The sequence below is a fragment of the Anas platyrhynchos genome, chromosome 14 (genome assembly GCF_047663525.1).
Source record: "Anas platyrhynchos isolate ZD024472 breed Pekin duck chromosome 14, IASCAAS_PekinDuck_T2T, whole genome shotgun sequence".
NCBI lineage: Eukaryota > Metazoa > Chordata > Aves > Anseriformes > Anatidae > Anas > Anas platyrhynchos.
In genome coordinates, this window is record NC_092600.1 from 11,053,977 (window position 1) to 11,074,094 (window position 20,118).

At 52.9% G+C, this 20,118-nt stretch overlaps 1 protein-coding gene across 5 annotated transcripts in view; it reads left to right on the forward strand.

The window, feature by feature from the left end:
* Positions 1 to 20,118, forward strand: part of NEURL1B (neuralized E3 ubiquitin protein ligase 1B) — a 117,634-nt gene that overhangs the window by 89,692 nt on the left and 7,824 nt on the right. For all 5 annotated transcript variants that reach the window (XM_038186493.2, XM_038186492.2, XM_038186490.2 and 2 more), the window contains one exon: positions 18,715 to 19,275. In XM_038186493.2, coding sequence (XP_038042421.1) covers positions 18,715 to 19,275 — 561 coding nt within the window. The remainder of the gene's footprint in view (positions 1 to 18,714; positions 19,276 to 20,118) is intronic.

Here is a 20,118-nt window from a genome sequence, read left to right on the forward strand (position 1 = left end):
TCTCTCAGTCTGGGAGTCGAGCTTTCTACAGTCTGTCACTGATTTTGCTGCTGACTCCCTGTATCACCCCTGAGCGTCTTTCTCATACGGTGCCTTGTGCTTAAAGGAGGCAGGCAGCGCTGCTCGGCTCGCATGGGTATAGGAGAGTTCATTAATTAACATGCAGACGTGAAGCATCTCCAGGAAAAAGGTCGCAGAAGTGCAAAAAAGAGATTAATTCACTGCTTCTTTTGTAGCTTTCTGCTTTTCCACTCTTCAAAAGGAAACCTGTGAAACCGCTTAGCCTTCCCGGTGATTTAGAGCTGGAACTGCCTGATCATATCCCGAGGACTATCTTTAACCAGCCTTGCGCAGCACATACCCAAAAATGTGCCACAGCCAACTGGCGTGATTAATTCAGCCCTGCCACTGGATCCAGGCTGCTGAGACCGTACAGGCAGCGGCACCCGAGCCCGGGAAGACATCACCTCTCGCGGAAGGCAGTGCTAAGTGGAGCTGTGTGCCATGCCCCGTGGCCGGTTGCGCTGTCAGACGCGCTCAGCGCACTGCCAAGTGTGTCATTAAGGTGAGAGCAGGCTCTGTATGCTCCTTCCTTACGCTCTCACGCTGCACCGTGGTGTCCAGGTGCCTCCGCTTCTCTTTTGTTGCTTAGAGGGGAATTGCGTTACGAAGAGGTAGGAGTAAATGGCACTTTCTCCTCTTTTATTTCTCTGGATAATTGCCGCTGGTAAGAGGGAGCTGCGCATCACCGTCTGACCCCGGTGTAGCTTCCAATCTCACACCTAAGCCTGTGGTTGCAGGCAGAGCTCTTGGAGAGCCCTCACCGCAGGCAAAGGAAATTGCTGCTTCTCAGCACAATAAAACCTGACAACCTATGGAGGTGCTTAAGCGTGTTTAAGGTGTTTAATTTTAGGCAGTCAGGTCTGAATGTGCAAGCATTAATGTTTACTTGACATGAAAAGGATGAGTCACTCGGCAGCTTATGCCATGCTTTTCTTCCCATTCTCGTAAGGATCCTCCTCGCGCACCACGTTCGGTGACTTCTCAGTTAGGAATGAAGATAAGCACCTTGCTCCTCCTTAGCCCCCCTGCATTCAGTTTCCGAGCTACACTTTCGGACAGTCGCTGTCCTTCTGCACAGGTTGCCTCGAAAGGGGACGTTTTCTCTCTCGTCAGCATCCCACTCTTTGCAGAGCCCATCTGTGCAGGTTGGTGGCTAACACCAGAGCGGGCTTTCCTCAGCTGGAGCACTGGGGTGGGTTCAGGAGGGGAACAGGGAAACAAATCTGCTGCTCCCAGCACGGGGAGAGCGGGGGCTTCCTTGCTGGGGTGGCTGCTTGCATGGTGAGATGTGATGAGGCCAGGTGTGATCCCCTGAAATGCGTGCCAGCACTCATCTCAGCTGCCTTGTGGTGGTTTCCATCTCTTCTCTTTGAGTCCCCAAATGCCTCGTCCCCTTCGTTCGTCTCCTTTCTTGCTCCCCGAGTTCCTTGGCTTGCCGTGCCTGCTGTTGCTTCTTGCCACAGCAGCCAAACCTTGGGGCTGACCACGCTGAGCACCTTCCCGGCTCCTGATGAGTTCCGTGGCTCCCTTGGGGCTCCTGGCGGCATGGCAGAGCTGGCAGAGCACTTTGCAGACCATACCCACAGGGCAGATGCACGTGGAGTTACCAAAAACTGCAGGAGCTGGGAGCTCGAGGGGCTGCAGGAAGGGAGCTGCCTCCAGGTCCAATCTCGGGGAGGCTTTTCTGCCCGTGGCAGCTGGAGGCAGCTTTCCTGCAGGAGCATTTCCATATTTTGTTTTGCCTTCTCACGCAGACAGTTTCTCCACCCTTGCCCTTGGCATCCCCCGCCTGCTGCCTCCTGGAGGGGCCAGCCCTGTCTGTGGCCCAGGTGCCTGATTTGGTGGCCCTCATGCCCCTGGGTCCTGCCACCTCCCTGCAAACCTCCCCATCCCATCCCATCCCATCCCATCCCATCCCATCCCATCCCATCCCATCCCATCCCATCCCATCCCATCCCACCCCATCCCACCCCACCCCACGGCAGACTTGGTGGGGAGGAGATGCTGTTCTCTCTGCATTGTTCCCCATCTCGTTATTGGCTCTATTTTTTTTTTTTATTCCCTATATGCTAAAAGGCATGAATCACTGGCACGGAGCCATCTGCCTGAAAGCCCTACCCCAGCGTACCTGTGGCTGCCCCGTGGGCTCAGGCCCCGAGTGCTGGAACATTCAATTCCTGGTGCCTGAACAGATGAAGCAGGGCTTCGGGGCGGAGGGAGGGAGGGGAAAGTGATTTCTTGCCTGTTAATTTGTTTTTCCCTCTGTGTCCAGGGAGATCTCTTCCTCTGCTTTGTGTAAGCAGGGCTCGCTTTGCTCCCGGGAGTTTTTTTTCTCCCATTCTTTCAGACCTCTGGCCGTGGAGCAGCTCAGAGGTCTCCCACCGCAAGGAGCAGACCCCATCCCTTTCCCTGCTCCTGCGAAACCGTGCCTTTTTTTCCTTTCTCCACCCACAGCACTGGCATAAAGAAACCGAATCGGAACATACGGAACGACTTCTTGCTCACTGCTGGAATTACCCAGGAAGGCTCTGTAAAGAAAAGCCATTTAACTGCGTTTCAAAGCTTTTCAGTACAGCAGGGAAATCACATTTAGGGCTTTTTAAGAGTTACTGCTTCTTTGAAGGGAGAAAAATGGATGCGTTCGTGCTTGCAGAGTTGGGTACATGCACATAACAGGTTTCCTTTTCTTGTTTCGCTGGGGATCTTTACATAATAATGAGACTTCTGGATTTTAGGAGTTGTCCTCTTTTAACCACCCATTTGCCCGTGACTCCTGTTTTCCTGTGATTGCACCCCTGATGGCATCGTGTCTTACAGCTACATGGCAGAAATAAATAGGCCACATAAAAGCAAACCCCTGCTTTTCGTAGGCTGTATAATAACGCCGGGAAGGCAGTCAAGAGAGAATTTCCCTGAGCGAAAGTTTTCCACCAGGTCTCCAAATGTCACAGAAAACAGTTGTTTGATTTTTTTGCCCTCCTCCATAACGCAAATGTGAAGTCTGCCAAGCCCTGCTTGACAAGCCGGAGATAAAAGATAGAACAGCCCATTTGGCAGCAGAAATGAAATAATTTCATTCAGGTTTATCTCTCTTTCCTCGGCGATAACTGACGCCGTGGCAGCAGCTTTTCTCAGCCTGTTATCTGTTGTGGTCTCACTGGGGCACGGGCTGCTCGGCGTGACGCGCTCGGTAACTCACGGAGTGGAGTTCAGGAGTTATCTGCTGGGCGCGATGCTAAGGTTGGAAGCATAAATCCTAATGAGGGGAAGTGGCTATTTCTTGGGGCCTTGGCCTTGGCACGGTTGGATGGAGATGGTTTTGGTTAACGGAGGAAGCTTGAGCAGAGCTTGAGGCTGGCGTCTGGTGGGAGCAGCGGGGCCGGGCTCCCCGTTGTGCCTCAGCTCCGGGCTGACCTTACGGGGCAGGAAAATGATCTGCTGGGTCTGGGGTCCTGACGGGGGGCAGAAGCAGTGCTGGGAGGAGGAGGGGACCACCGGGGCTGCGGCACATTACGGGATTTTGGGAGGAGGCAGGACTGGGCTCGGAGCACAGGCTTTCCAGATGCCAGCTGGATGATTAATCCCAAAGCAAAGACTTGGTGGAATAGGGAAAACTGGAGCCATCTGGGTCACTGGAGGTCTTAACGAGCAGGTTTGTTACTCACCCGCTGGGAGGGACATCAGTGGGGCTGGGCCCCTGGGGACGAGGGTGGGCTTGGAGCCGCTGCTGGTATCTGCGCCCAAGGGGCGCCTCGGCGAGGGGCTCTTTGGTGGTGCTTTCCCCAGCGTGCCATCCAAAACTTCCAATTACTTCATCCTGCTAAGTGAAAGGGTTTCTAAGTCCAAACCCTGAGATCACTTACCAGCTGGCTGTTGCTTCACATTCGGTGATAAGATCATCACCCGGGGTACTGCGCAGTGTCCATTGTGCTGGCTCGCAAAGCAGTGATCACTGCCATACAGCGGTTCCTGGGGACAAACTTCACAAATGTGCTTAAAGGACCTGACTTCTACCTGCCAGTCTGCAGCAGGGTTTCTCCAGAGCATGGCAAACGCCACCGTGTGCCAGCAGGGCTGGGGACACGGGTGCAGGAATGGGCCCGGCACAGCGAGCCCCCTGCCAGCAGAGGGGCGAAACCCAAAGGATGAGCATCGAGAGCAGACGTGCAGAGAAAGACCAAATGCCGTTAAGTGTCCAGAATCGATGCCCTGATTTTGGGTGTTTGCAGCAGGGTCTGAGTGCCAGACCCTTTGGGGCAGCCGTGGTCAGAGCGCACTTGGATCGGTGTTTGATCCGCGGGGATGCTGTGGGGCTGCTGGCCTCCCAGCGACCGGCCGACCCTATGTAGGAAAACGTCTCTCTCGCCTCACCTTGCAGGCTCAGCTCTTTCGTGTAAGACCTTTTGCCTACATGGAATTGTGCAGGACGAGAGATTTTTCTGAAACACGAACGTCTCCTTCCAAACGAGCTCAGTAACTGCTTACGTTACCCGCTCCAGAAAGGCACGTGAGCGTGCCAAATGCCAGCGCCGGCACACAGATAGAGGCAATAATGGATCTGCTGTCCCTTTGCACCCTGCTTGCTTCCAAAATAACTCCCATGTCTAGACAAAGGATGCAGCTCACCTGCAAGGCTGGGCTATCGCTTCTGTTTGTTTTGCGATCGCATAGAAATTAAGGGTCCAATTTATTTTAAAAGGTTCCAAGAAATGCCTCTGCAACCCCACTGTTTATTCAAAAGAGAAAGAGAAATTCATAATTTATTGAATTGGTGTGTGTTCTGCTGGGATTATTCATTGGAGAAATGTACCCAGCGATTTTTTGTATCCTAGTAACCAGCTATGGTTGCTTTTCCATGAATAATCTTTATGGTTTGACTTGACCAGCCAAATCGAGGAAGGAAAGCTCAAGTAAATTAAATTTATGAAGGCAACAAATTACAAGGCACAGACAGTTTCTTTGTAGGTGAGTGGGAACAGCGTTTTTTTTTTTCTCCCCCATTTAACGACACCATAATCAGATTGACAGATGCTGGCTGCAGTTTGATGGCGCTGAGCAGAACAAGGAGAGCTTCGGTAATTACGAACCGAGCTTCAGAACTTCACTGGTGTGATATTCGTAATTAAGGACTTGGCTGAAACAGTCCCTTTTTCTCCCAAATAAGCGGTGACGGCTCTCAGCACTTCCTAACAGCCCCGCAGCTTCCTTCCCCTTTGTGTTATGGGGGAGCCAGGGCTGGGGATCCCCGCGGCTCTGAGCTCCCTCCTCCGCTGCAGGCTCCCAGGATGAACTGGGAAATCCCTTCCCTCTGCTCCAGTTTGGGATCTGGTACCCGAATAAGACTCATCTGCCTGACAAGGACGCTGGGAGGCTTGGTTGGTAAAACACCTCGGGGAGCTCGTTCTCCCTGAAACGCCGGCCCCATGGGAAGCAGCTGGAGTTTGTCACTTCAGCCAAGTGCTCGCGTTTTCCTCTTCGAAAAATCCTTTGCACTAAAAATTAGCCCCGTTTCAAAACTGGGTTTCAAGGTACCGTGTTTATTGTGAAATCTCTCTTGCTCTTAGAAATGTTAAAAGCTATCTTTAGAAGCAAAACAAAAACAAGAATTTGCTTCCAAGCTCCCCGGAGATGTTTACTATCTCTTCCACCCTCTTCAAGCATCCAGCTGGCCATCCCGAGAGGGCAGAGGTATGCTCCTTGCAGGGAGGTCAAAACCGCTTCACATTTTCAAACAAACTATTTTCAAAACATCTTTTTATACCCTTTCCTATTTGGTAAATGTTTATACAGCCGTGCAAAAAAACCCGTACTGCTGTAAACACCGAAACCCGCGGGCATGCCGGCAGGATCAGTCGGTGAGCCGTGTCAGGCAGCCCTTTGCCAGTCTCGCAGGTTTGCCTTTGAGCTTAATGGTCTGAGTTTCAGAAGGGGGGAGAAGCTTTTCCCCTGTGCCCTTGGACCGTGGCCATTTATTTTCCCTCCCTGATTTGCTCCCTGCCTCTTGCCCTTCCAACAGCTTCTAAATGAACCCAAGGTGATGGGGAGGAGCGTTAAGTGGGTCAGTGCCCAGGATGCTTTCCCTTTCTGTGCTGCTGTTCCTGTGCTGAGCCAGCACATTGCTTTGGAGCTGTTGCATCTCCAGCCGTCCTTCATCACAGCAGACTCATCACCTGCCCTGCCAAGCCAACGCTCTTCCAAAACCCCTATCTTTTTCATACCCTTTTCTCCCTGGGGCTAGTACTGGCATTGGGAGTATGAGTTTTGGCTTGTGTCTGTCTGTGGAAATGAAAGACGAGTTGCTGGAGGGAGTGATGCTGCCTCACAGCTCACCACACCTTGTGGGGTGGAAATGTGGCACTCCTTGGGGAGCGGCCCCGGGACTCTGGGGGATCTGAGGGCAGAGCTGCTGGCTGAGCTCCGTCCTTTCTCTGCCCCCGCCACCCTGGGGGCGTGCGCTGCACCGGGGCTTTCCCCAGTGGGGATGGTTAATTCCAAGAAAGGAGGAGGAGGACACCTCCCCATCCCAAACACCATGGGCCAGCCCTACCCACGCAGAAAATACTCCAAGTCAGTGGTTAGAGCTAGGGGAAATGAGGTGTCGACAGGAGGCAGATGAGAAGGACGGAGCAATGGGCATGGTCGGGGGCACAGATGCCAGCCGGGAGCAGCGCTGCAGGACTCCTGTCCCTGTGCCAAAGGGCAGGGGGCTGCCCGGTGGCTTGGACTGGGATGTGTCATGGCTGGGGCCACCCCCTCCTTGCTGGGCACCTCCTGGAGCTGGTAAGGGGCCCCATGGCAGCATCTCGTGGACCAGTTCTCTGAGCACAGGGAGCCCCAGAGCTGGGGAGCTGCTGCGTGGCCCTGTGGCACTGCTTGTGGCCAGATGAGGGCTTCTGGTGCTTTACAATCATTAAAAGTTTCTGCTGCTGGTCCTGCCTTGCTGGGTGGCCCAGAGAAGCCTAAAGGGGTGAGTTAGGATATGGTGCTGTCTTGGCCTCACCGAGCTCTGCGTGCACAGGGGGCAGAGCCGAAAACATCCCCAAACGTACCGAGTTTGCCGGTCCTGGTCTCCGTCTTAAAAAAAACACTGCAGTGGTGCTAAGGAGAGGATTTTCGGGTTGGGAACCAGCACTTTGAGCACCTCTCCCAGCTTCAGCAGCTTCTCTGGCTACGGGTGGTACACGCGGGTGTCCCCCGGGAGCGGTGCGCGCACACCTTGTGGGGGGCCGCGCGGCGCGTGCCGCTGCTGGAAGCCCTCCATGGAGCGGTGCCACCAACGTCACCTCTGGCCACCGCCGCTCCCCGGCGGAGCTGTGCCAGGGCAGAGACGTTGGCCACTGCCATTGAGATGATTTTCAACGCTATTTTTAGACATCTCGAGTGCAATCCGGCTCAGCTGAAGCCAATTCCTCGATGTGCTGGCAGGGGCTGGGCGGGCGCGGGGGGACGCGCGGGGAGGCGTGGGGAAAGCCGAACGCTCCCCTTCCTCTGCCAGCAGCGGGTCGCTGCGGGGGACACGCTGCTTACAAGAGGCTTCCCTGCAGCTCTCAACACCGCTTCCCAAATGAGAGCAGCCTGGGTATGCCAAGACGCTACTCTGGGAGCGGTGGCACTGGTTACACCAACCGTCCTGAGCATTCGGGGCTGGGGGAGAGCCCCCACGTGGGTCCGTTTTGGTGCATTGGGTCTTTCCCTACATTTGGCATCCCTTTTTCCACGTGTTTCCAGCTCAGAAGCCCCTGGGAGCGTCACGCAGCATGGTGCCATGTGTTTTGAAGAAGCCACGGGACGGCGCGTGGCCGTGCCGCTGCCTGGGCTTCTCATGGCCGCAACCAGCAGAGGCTCTCAGCTGTCAGCACACCATGGTGGAGCTTTTGTCTGCTAATAAAGCTGTGCTCCGCAGTAAAATAAAAAAAAATCAACAACAAAAACTAACCAAACGAACCACCCAAAGAGAAACAAATTCTTTCCCTCCACAGTTTCTCACTTGTGATTTATAGGTGTGTTTTTCCAAGCACATCCAAACAGGGCCAGCGACCGACTCTGAATTAAAGTGTGACTCTGCCAATTGAAACAAGAGCCATCTGGGTGGAAACTGGAGGTTTTGGACAGCTGTTTGTGTTGTTTCGATCGGGGTTTCTAAAATTTTCAGCTCCATAGCTAGTGAGGAGTGTGCCGGTTGGCCATACAGTGGGATTTTATTGGTGTAAGCTATCTAGGAAGAATACAAAAAACCTTAAACCGGCCATAAAAACCACAGCAGCTCACATCTCCGTGGCAAACTCTTTGAAGTTACTGACTGAGCGTGCTCTGCTGGATGATGGTCCAAGCTCCACTTCAAAAAGGTGGGAAAAAGTGACAAAATGCAGTGCTTTGCTCTGCCTGCTCCTTCCCTGCCAGGCAAGCGTCCATGTGGGATCATTTTTGAGGCTGTTTGTTTGCTGGACAATTCACACATCAGCCCCCATCTCTTGGGAGCAATTCCTTCCTTTGAGGGAAGGAGCGACAAAGTGCTTTGGCCCTCTTTTTATTTTTTTTCCCCCCAAAAGTTGGCTTTTATCTTCAGCAGTGCAAGGAAATGCCTCCCAGCTCCGGATTCCTGCGCTTCACCTGACTGTCGTCTGCTGGCTGCGGTGCAGAAGGAAGAGCAACGGGAGAAAAATGTTGACTGAGGTGTGCTGGGATCAAATCCCGCTGGCGTTAAGAAGATTGACACGGAGGCTTAAAAATAAACCTCTCTTGCTCAAATCCTTCTTGTGTTGAAATAATTGAAGACATTTGAGCTGCAGAAAGGGGCTGAGGTCATTGTGTGTCCAGTAATGGTATGACTGTATTTTCTTTTGTTTGGACAGTTTAATGTCTTGAAGTGGCTCTTGTTTCCTCTTATTAATTCCTGTAAATACCGTGGAAAAGGATCTCACAGCTCAGCCATGCAGCAGCCAAGTGTTGCACAACCTGCCATCGTCTCTCAACCTGGCTTTGTAGCACAGCACAAAACTATGCATTTCAGAAAGCTTCAACCCAGGAAAAAAGGATGTTATGTGTCCTTTTTGGTGGAACGTTTTCCTCTGCTTCTGGACCAGCAAAGAATGCTCCTTTTTTTTTTCTTTCTTTTTCCTTTTTTTTTTTCCTTTTTTCTTTTTTTTTTTTTTGGATTTGTTTTGTTTTTTTGGCTTTACTTCTGAAGATGCCATGGATGCCATCTATTTGGAAAAAGCTTTATCTTCATCTGAGCATTAACTAAAGCAGCCATCAATATATGTACAAAAATTGTGCAGGTTGGACTGCACATTAGCAGGGTGAAGTCCCATCTGCGTGTTTATGATGAGAAGGTCAAATGTTCAGCAAAAGACCTGTAAAATTAAGGAAAGCACTGCAGAATCACGGTGTAGCAAGCTATGCCAGCTGTTCCTTGTATTCAGAATTACATTGCTTGTGGTATCCGAAAGGTTCCTCCAGCACTAAGTCTTCTTATCCCTGACATCGTGACCGTCTGCAGTTGCATTGCAGGAGCTTTTCCTGCAAAGCTGAAGTTCGGTGGTGTGCTGAACCCATCTCTCCATTCCTGCTGGGGCTGTGGTTTAACCCAAGCCCTGTCTTCGAGTAGAGAAGAGGATCTGAACAGTTGGGAACGCTGCCATAAAAAAAAAAAAGCTGTTGCAAAAAGAGGGAAGGAAAAGACCCATTATAAAAAAAAAAAAAAGAAATTGAAAAAAGGGGAAAAGAATCCTTAGCTTGGATGGAAAAACTCCCAAAATAATTAACAAATTAGCCTGCTTTCCAGCTGTGATGAAATCAGGAAAATCACGGAAAACTGCAGTGGCAGTAGATGACTTGAGAAAATAGGGGTGAAGGAAGAAGAAACGAGAACAGTGTGGACGAGCGGGGCCCTCCCCTGTGCATTGCCATGCTGCAGAAGTGGAAGGAGTGGGAGAACAGAAACTGCTGAGATGCAGCCCAGAAAACCATGCTCGTGTGAGCTAGCTGGAAGCACGGAGTGCACATTTGGGTAGGAAACACCCGTACCGGGGGAACACCAGGGCAGGAGAGGCAGCGCTGGATGGGAGCTGTGAGCATGGAAAGCTGCTGGAAAGCTGCTTGGATGTGATGCTCTCGGCCCTTTGGATGGCTTGGAAAGGGGTTGGTTGATAGCAGCCTGGTCTTAGAGCTCCCTGATGGGGTCCCTGGTGCTCACCCTGAGTTAGACCCACCATCCAAATCCCCTCGGTGGGTTGCCTGTAGTTTGCCAGAGCTCCCACCACCCAAATCCCCTCTGTGCCTTGCGATTCCTGCAGGGGAGCTCTCCTGGCAGAGCGGAGGAGCTGTGCTCCCCCCCTCCTCCATTTAATTATAACCAGTTATTCCCATCCCTTTGCCCTGTTTTGGATTCTTTACATATTGTTTCTGAAAAGCTTAGTGGAATCACAGCCTTTGTATATATAAAATATAGGATGATTGAAGACCTGGCCACTTCTTTATTTAGCTTCCTCAGCCATGCGTTCCTCCCAGAGCATTTTCCCCTCTCGCTGCCAGATCACTGTTTAAACTGTGTGTAAATACAAAGGGAACTATGGACAGCGTTTAAAAATGCTGCACCATCTTGGGAGCAGGGCTGCTGGAAAGCACATCTTCCTAGAGGCCTTTTTTTCCCCTTTCCCTGTGGTTTTGCGGCTCCCTTAGGACAGATCAAAAGCCCTCCTTGGGTGCCACTGTTATGTCTAATGGCTCTCTGGTTATCCATCCCTGGTGGGACTAAAATAGCTCCATCGGTTTTGCTTTTAACTCAATTCTTCCCTGTCCTCTGTCTGTAGAGAAGTTGTAATTAGGAGGAAAAAAAACCACACACACACACACAAAACAAACCTTACAACTGCTGTGTGGAGAGGAGATAAAGACGGCGGCGGCTTCTGTAAGAAATCTGAAGCAAAGAAAAATAGCAGGTTTGTTCCCTGTATCATGAGCATTTCTTGGAAAAAGCTGAAAGCCCGAATGAACGGCCCGGCTCTCCTCTCTGCTCCTGGAACACCACACCAAGCTCTCTCTTCATTTGCAGCTTTTCTTCCCGTGCAGCCTGCGAAACATTTTGGTGCTCCCGTGCAGGTTTCCTCCTGTTTTCACCGCGAGCAGAAGGTGCCCTCGGTTTGCAGCGCACCTCCACGGGTCCCATGGCTCGGGTGCTGGCCCCTCTCCAGCAGCCTTTTGGGAAGGAATCGGCGTAAATTGTGTATGGTCTGGACTGAGAGTGGTGAAGGTGATGTGAGCACTGGCTCGGAGGGTGTTTGCAGAGAACAACGGGACCAGAAGCAAGGCTCAGCCACCTCTTCTGCTCCTTTTGTTTTTTTTTCTTCCTGTTCCACAAGCTGCCCTCCCCGTGTGTCTGCAGGGGCTGGGTGGGTTTCCTGCGTCGGGGACAACAAAATTCTTTCCCCCTTTTTGTTCCTACGTTGATAGGTTGATGGAAAGGATGTGCCGAGCTACAGCGCTCTTCCCATGAGCCCTGGGTTGAAACGCGATGGGATAAAATCGCTGCAGTGAGGATGCTAACAGGGAATGCATTTCATTCTCCAGTTTCATTAAAAGCCATGAACATGGGAACGACGTGGCCACTATTTATAAATCCTCGTGCAGCTGGTTGGAAGGAAGGGGGCTTGGTGGAAGGAGGGAGCCTGTCGGCACTGACGGTCACTGCGTGCTGCGGGGCGGCGAGGGGAGATGCTGGGGCACAGAGGGTTTCAGTGTCAGCGATTCCGCCCATCTCATCCTCTCCTAGCTCTGCAACACATCGCTGCCATGCTCGGGGAAAGGAAAAACCCTTAAAACAATGGGTTTTAAACACAGAGCATCACTCTGAGCAACGTCTCTGAGCTGTTCGTGCTGTTTGTAGGAGAAAAAGAAAGTCTTAGAAGCCAGGAATTAATGAATGGAGAGAAGCTGGGGACAAGGAGACAAACCCAGGATCATTTTTAGTCTATAAGGTATACTCTAACTAGGATCCTGTGCAGTAGCACAACCCCAGGGGCACAACAGCCCATGACATTAAGAATATCTCTGCAAAAATCTGTGTTTGAGCCATGCTGCGTGGTCAGAAGTCCTCTCCTCTGATGGTCGTAGGAGCATCCAGTAGAGATGAAAGCACCCCAATTAATGGGGCATTAATACCCCATTTCTGTATGCAACCAAAGCAGAACCCGACGGCTGCAGAGAACCCGTGCTGCCTGCTCCTGGAGAGCAGGGAAAATCATAAATCCCAGCGATCCGTGCTTTAATTGCTGGCTGACAAGCCGAGCAGTTAGGCTTGGAAAATATTTAGTTTGCTAGCGCAGCAGTCGGGAAGCGTTTGCGGAGTTGCTCAAACAGCTGTCCGCTGCTTATTTCTTTGCGCTTTTGATCGCTTCCCAAAATTGTGCCGTGGGCTCTGAGCTCAGGATTAGGAGATGAAGTGAGCGCGGCAGCCCTTTGCTCTCCCCGCGGTACCCGCAACTTTATAAAAAAGTGCAAGCAGATGATGCATCGAGTAGGAAGCCAGGGTTTGTGCTCTTGGTGTATGAAACCGCACGCTTTATTTCATTTCTTTCTTTATTTTTATTAGTATTTATTTATTTTATTAGTGGACACAGTCCAAACATTCCTTGTAAGAGTTATTTATAGTAGGAGTGGCTGCTCCATTGGTTTTGACAAGGTGTTTTTATCTTTGGCCAGTGGACAAACGTTCCATCTAGTTTTGCATCCCGCGTTTCATGACTTTCAAATCCCCGACATCCCTCAAAGGCTCCTTGAGCTCTTTCTTGGCTCTTGAGCGTGACTTTCCCAGCAGCACAGCTCTGGGTGCCGGGGCCACGCTCCCAAGGCTCCCCACCCGTCTTGCAGCTGCTTTCATCGCTCGCACCGAAGGACTTAAGCGGGGATTACGCCACGACCCCTGCCTTTCCTCCATCTCTCTCCCGCTCGCTCTTGCTCTGTCTCTCATTAACCGAGTCTACGAATTTGTTACTAGAGTTGCAGACTCATTGACCCAGATTTGCTAATCGTACGGGGGAGAGGAGATTGCTTCCCTGCCTGATCGCTGGCTTCTGTGTACTCGTAGAGCTATTTATATGCAGGAGAACTAAAAACCCGTAACAAAGATGGGGCCAACTTTGCAGCGGAATTCATGCGTGCACAATGAGAGGCAGAACAGGAGGGAACAGAGGGGACTGCAGGGGACTTCCCTGTACTTGCAGGCCCGTCGGGAGATTTGGGGATAGCAGACCCTGTGGGATAGCAGAAACTGTTCTGAAAATGCAGCACCGTCAAAGCCTGGCTTTGGATGCATCAGGTTTGCTTTCCTTTACCACCAGGAGACAGTTTCTTGGCTGTCTCACCTGTGCAAGGCGATAAAAAAATAAATAAAACCACCTGTAGGTCAAAATATCTTTTCATTTGGTTCCAGATTAGGAAATGCTATTCTGGTTTTGTGGATTTTTTTTTTTATTTTTTTTTTTGTAGTTTAAATGGTCTTTCATTTGCAGGTGATGAAAAGATTTATTTAATTCAAACACAAGCAAATCTGTGGCCAAGTTTAATGGCCAAGCACCTTCAGCCTCAATAAAAGAAGGCAATGGCGAGGCGTGGAAACTCTCGAAGGCACTGGACAGAAGGAAACTGCTCTGTGCTTGTTACGGTAGGGAGGCACAAAGGCAAAGAGACGTAAAGACCCAGGGACAGAGAAGGAATGAAGAAGTGATAAGTCCCTGTTAGAGGGGGTGTTTCTGATTACCTGGGGACGATGTGCTGATGTTTTGCTGATTTCCAGCCCGGCTGGATGAGCCTGACCTTACCAGCACGTGCCGGCAGCGCTGCGAGCCGTGGATGCACTCGCTCTTGGTGCCAGAGCTGCCAGGTGGGGACGTGGCCTCGGAGAGGTTCCTGCATGGCTGAGTCCTGGGTCTGGGTGATGGCTTCTCGCTCAGGGAGGGGTTTTGTCAGCCTCGGGGCAGGCCTTCTGCCATGCTTTATTTTCTGCTTCGAGCCAGCTGGTGCAACGTGGAGGTTGACAGTGGTGCTGTAGCTGCACTTTTGGTTTTCTGGCTCCGATGCTGCTGTTGTTATGTGGCGTTCGGTGAACTGGGAGAGCGAGGGCCTGGGGTTGTTTTCCTGCCAAGGCAACTGCTCTTTCCCTGCTGCTTTTCAGCTGGCATGGTCGTGCTTTGTGTGTGCAGGAGCTCCCCAAGGCACACAATTTCTCTGTGAGAAATGTGTCTCCTCTCCCCTCCTTCCCAAGTTAGTCTCGTAGAAAATATCACCAAAACCATGTTTCCTGCGATTCTCTCCAGGCTCTTACATCTCCTTGACACCTCAATTTCTGTCTCTGTCGCAAGTGAGCCATGTGGATTTTTTAACTGGCTGGAAATCTGTCTGGGATAGAGGCACAGGCAGGGAGACCTCTGTCAAAGCAGGGCTCTGGACTGGTCACGCAAACCACAGGGCTTTAAATGGGGCTATTTATTAATTGTACGGTTGTGTTTTCCAATGGGTGCATGTTTGAACCACCAGGATGTCTGGAAACGAGGCGGGTTTCATGCAGCAGCCGTGCGGTGCCGTTGGTAGCCTGACTGCAAACTCACCCTGCCGAGCGTGGAATACGTCAAAGCCGGCACTTCCCAGAGAGCTCCGACACGTTTTTCAGATTAAAACACGAAACCCAAGCGCCAGCAAAACACACCGTCTAGGCAGAGGGCTAAATTTATATGTGAACAGATTTTTATCTCTTGTTCTCAGCGGATAAGATCACGCCGGGGCAGCACGGGGCTGGGCTTTGTTCAACGCGCAGCGGGGCAAGCGCGGCGCCGACCCTGCTCCTGCTGCTCCGTGCTCGCCTTTGGGTCTGTGAGGGTGGAACTGCTGGAGTGCCCTGGGTGCATGAAATGTGACCGCATCGTCCCGGCCTGTTGGGATTTTCCTGCTCAAAAGCCAAAGCCACCTTGCCCCCGCTCTCCAGGAGGCTGGTTTAATGTTCAACGGGGCTGTTGCAGCGGCGCCCCAGCTGTCTAGTGTCGTAGGAAAAAGTTGTAATGCTGCTGATAGAGAGGAGCCATAAAGATAAGGCACAGGGCATGGGGTGAGTTCCTTTTCTCTTGTGCAGTCAGTGTTAGTGGGTCAATGCCATGCTGCACGCCACCCTTCAGCCTTGGCTGTCCCCGTGCGCACAAGATGGGGCACCACGCCGTGCTCTGCCAGCTGCTACCACCGGGACTGCTCCCAGGGATTGCCGTTCCCCTTACATCCCCCTTTATCCTGTCTGTGTTCCTGTTCGGCACCTGGCTGGCCTGTATCTTGCTTGCCCTGCAATCCTGCGCTTCGTTTGTCAGGGATTTATCCCCAGGTCCCAAGGAAAGGGACACGGGGCGCAGCGAACACCTCTTGATGCCGCGGTTGTGCAGTCAGTGCTGACCCCGGGGTTATGCACGGCACACCAGGAGCACGGTGCCCTCCTCCTCCTTTCCTCCCTCATCATTTTCTTCCTCTGCCTTTTCTTCCTCGTCCTCACAGTGCTCCTGCCGCCCTGCTGGGCTGTCTCCATGGGGCCGGGTCTGGCAGCGTTGGGGTCAGCTCCCAGCCAGCTGCCCAGCCTCGTGCCCTGCACAGCAGCGGCTTTCAGAGAGCTCTGGCTCTGGATTTCACCTGCTGCTCTCAGGGGGGTACCGTGCTGCAGCAGACCTGATGCCGTGAACAAATGCGTGAAAAAAATGTGTATTTTTAGAACTGGAGCCGTGGCACATATGTGGAGTTTGTCCAGGGTCTGCCCGCTGTGGCTTTTTGACATGCAAAACGCGTGTTTAAAAAACAAAAATCTCCAAAGGTCAGCGTAACCTAAGAAACAAATGTGGCTGCCATGTGCGGCTGGTGAGAGCAGAAAGGAAAAGCAGAAAAAACTCCAGCACAAAAAGCAGCAAAACACTGGATGGGAGCTCAGGGCAGCACCCAGGCGTGCCCGGTGCTTCGTGTCCCATCCAATGGCCCAGCACTGAATGGTGATTCAGGGACTGCAGCATCCGAGAGCCTCACCATTTGGGTCCTCCTGGCTTCCCACGGGCTGGAGGAATGCAGGGTCTCTCTTTTAGACAGGGAAGTGAGGCATAAGGAGCAGAAAGGACTTGCTCAGAGTGTTGTAGGAACCTTGGGGCTGAAGGAGGAGTTGGTGTAGCTCCTGACTGCCCATCTCAGCATCGAGGCACCATCGGGTGGTGTTTCTGCCCTGGGTTTGGCTGTCGTTCCCCCTCTGACAAGTTTTTTGGGTGGGAAAGCCCAGGCAGGAGAGGGGAGGTTCAGCGGGGATTAGAGCACTAGCAGAGGGCCTGAAAGGCGAGCCTAACCCTGAAAGCTGAGCCGCAAACGAGGGCAATTCAGAGGCACAAACATCCTGCTGAGCTTGCCTCGTCCCCTTCGGTACATAATGAGTAAAACACATGCCCGAGCGCGGCGCTGAGCAGGTTTCGGTGGGGAAGCCGTGCCTCCCCTGCCTCGGCTTGTGTCAGGCTCTGGTGCTGGTGGCAGCCGACAGGTGTTCGTGCCGGGGGAGCGGCGTTATAAATAAACGCTCCCTGCATTTCCTCCTGGAGGCTTTCCTATTGTTTAGTCACAATATGCTTTCCTGTTTTGAAAAAACAAAACACCAAAAAAAACAAACAAAAATAAAACCAAACACTGTCCTGAGGTTGCTTTCTGGCAGGGCAGATGGGAAGCAGCTGGAAGGGGGTGTCCCCTGCACCCTCTGTCCTCCGTGCGCCCTCACGGTCCCTGCACGCAGCCCCTGGGCGCCTCGGAGCCTGTCCTGGGAGAACTGCCAGAAATTAAAACTCTGCTTAACGTTAAGATCAAATTAATTTCATATTTTTAATAATTTTTTGGCTTGAAGGCCCCATGGATGCAGGAGGAGCAGGTGAGTGCAGGCACAGCCAGAAGAGCGGCGGCTCCTGCGCGGCGGCACAGCTTGCCGGCACCATTTGCAGGCAGCCCCGCGGAGCAGCACCCAGGGGAGCAGCGGGTGGCATCTTCTGGGCCTCCGTTTTTTGGGAGGCAAGGGCCTGGGCTCTCTGCTGGGAACTGGGGAGAGAAGGGGCTCCCGCAGCCCCTCTGCTGCGGGTGGCAGCGAGGATGGCACCGTGGGATGCAGCAGGGGGGGGCTCTCTCCTGCCCGTCTCCCCCAGGTCGCTGCCTTCTTGGTTCTTGGCGCTGGAGGGGTGAAGCCCCCGCAGGCAGGAGGGCAGGGTGGTGTTTGCTCACGGTGGTGCACAGCAGGATGAGCGGGTCACAGTCACGTGCAGGTCAAACAAAGCGCACACAAAGGCCCTTTTCTTTAGCCTCTGCGTGTTCCTGTCGTAATTCAGGACTGCCCCGTTTGCTCGGTGGAAGCAGGAGCTGCCAGCCTCAGCTCTTCGGCTCCTGTCGCAGATGGGTAATGCAGTGCTCAGCTCCTGCAGACACAAAGATGGGGATTACTTCCCAAATGCCTTCATTGATGCCAGCCAAAAATGCAAGCCCCAGCTTCTCGCTGCCTTCTGCGTTTTTCCCTGCTGAAACGGTCCCAGATGAAGTGGTGGTAGCCCCGTGGTGGTGGTCGCAGGGGAGCCTGGTCCCACTGCATTTGGGGCTGTGCAGGAGGGAGCATCTCTGCCTCGGGGAACTTACAGCTAAGGCTTAAGATTAGAAGTGTTTCTTTTTCTTTCTTATTTTTTTCTTTTTTCTTTTTTTTTCATTCCTGCTTCACGCTTCTGTGAACTTCACTTTAGGCCTCAAATCTGCTTTTTTCTGAAATCAGTCTCGAAATTGCTATTGACTTGAAGTGCTGCAAGATCTCGCTCATAAATTCTCCTTCTCCCATCTGTAGAGGGAGGGTGGCAGGATTTCTGCGCCATCTGTGGTGCTGCGAAGCTGCAAGCACGCGTTGGTTACAAGGAGCTCTGAGCTCCAGCGGGAGGCTGCGTGTACCGGCGAGGCTCTGCGGGATGAGCTGTTCCTTCCTGGGGCTGTTGGGTCTGGCACCCGAACCAGGGGCTGGGCTGGGAGCTTGGGGAGAACACGCTGGCGATGCAGGGGGAGTGCTCCAGCTGCGAAATGTCTCGGTGTGTGCACTGCTCAAAAGCAATGTTCATCCTTACAGAATTAAGGGACAGGAGCCGGTGGCTGCACAAAAACGCGAGGCGTGCCCCTCATCCTGAGCACCTCTGATCTTAACAAGCGTGACTCTCACAGACTGTGGGAATCTGGCCCCGGCCGGCCAACAGGATGATTTAACCACACGTGCCTTGAAATAGGAAACGGGGAGCCAGAGTGAGAGCATCAGGCCCTTCCGACTGCAGTCGGATGCATCTGACGGGAACAAAGGGATGCTCTCTGCCCAAGTGCGCAGGGCGCAGAGGGAAGCTGCCTAGCCTTTGCCCCCGCGAGCCACATTTGCCTTGTGTTTGCATAAAGCTGGGGGCCAAGCTGCTGGAACAAAGAGCAGCTTGTAGCCGAGCACGGCATTTTAAGGCTAAAGAGCCCTGTGAGCAGCAGTGCAAAGCAGCACACCGCTGCCCTGCCCGGGGAGAGCCCGCGGCGGAGCTTCCCGGGCTGAGCGCACGCGGTGCCGGGGCCGAGCCCTCATGCTGGGTGCCGTTTTCTCTCCCGCAGACACAAGCCACCAGACCCGCTCCGTCTCCAGCCGCCCCTACTACAGCCTGCCCAACAGCAGCCATGAGAGGCGCTCGGTGCTGGCCGTCACGGAGCCGCCGCGCTTCCACTCCCAAGCCAAGGGCAAGAACGTGCGGCTGGACGCCCACTCGCGCCGCGCCACGCGGAGGAACAGCTTCTGTAACGGGGTCACCTTCACCAACCGGCCCATCCACCTCTACGAGAAGGTCAGGCTGAAGCTGGTGGCCGTGCACCACGGCTGGAGCGGGGCCCTGCGCTTCGGCTTCACCATCCACGACCCCTCGCAGATGAGCTCCGACGACATACCAAAGTACGCCTGCCCCGACCTGGTCACCCGGCCCGGCTACTGGGCCAAGGCTTTGCCAGAGAGGTTCGCCGTCAGGGACAATATCTTGGCCTTCTGGGTTGACCGTCACGGGAGAGTCTTCTACAGTATTAACGACGAGGAGCCGATATTGTTTCACTGTGGTATTAAAGTTTCCAGTCCTCTCTGGGCGCTCATAGATGTCTACGGGATTACCCACGAAGTGCAAATTCTAGGTGAGTGTGTGGCTGGGCTTGCTCTGCTCGCGGCTCTTTCCACAGTGGAGAGAAAATGCATGATCCCTCTGGTTGATTGCTTCCATGGGACACTTAAGAACAACTAATTTTTTTTATTTTTTTATTTTTTTCATCAAATTAATCATTTCTCTTTTGGCAGCAGTGAGGATCCAGAAAGCAATACGGTTCAGGGATGTCAGTGATGGGAAATGCTGAGGCTGTGCATTATAGCAGCTGAGTGATGGGCTACTTGGAAATCTCTACGTGTAACTTTCTCCAGCTTTTACTTAGCTGGCTGTGCTGCTATGGCATGGAAAAACGTGGTGCTGCTTGCCAGCAGGGTCCCAGGGATCGAAGAGACAAAGACAAGCAGCTCTGCTTCCCTTTTCTTTCCCAGCTACTGCCAGTCCACTGGAAAATTACGACCCATTCCCCATCCGTGTCCTGGCACCCTTCCCCAGCCCCCCTCTGAGCTCTCGGCCTTGGTGGCCACCTAATTTGGCAGTTCAGCAAGCTGTGTTTGCAGACGTAACCTGACTTATTCACTTATCCTTCCCTTCTGCACGGGCATCACTGCACGCCTGCAAAGCGCCGGCTGCAGCCCAGGATGAGGAGAGATCAAAAAATACAGTGCAAAATAGGGTTCAAGACCCTGGGCACTGCACGGCACATCTGCCCTCAGCCCTAAGCAGATCCCTGCAATCAGGGGGTGCCTGCCTGCACCTTACAAGGCACCATCCCTGCGGAAGGCTGCAGGAGAGGCTGAATTAATGAGCTGAGTGCCGTGGAAGCACTTTCCCTCTGTGACTTTTACAGCAAACACGTTCAGGGCTAGATGGAGTG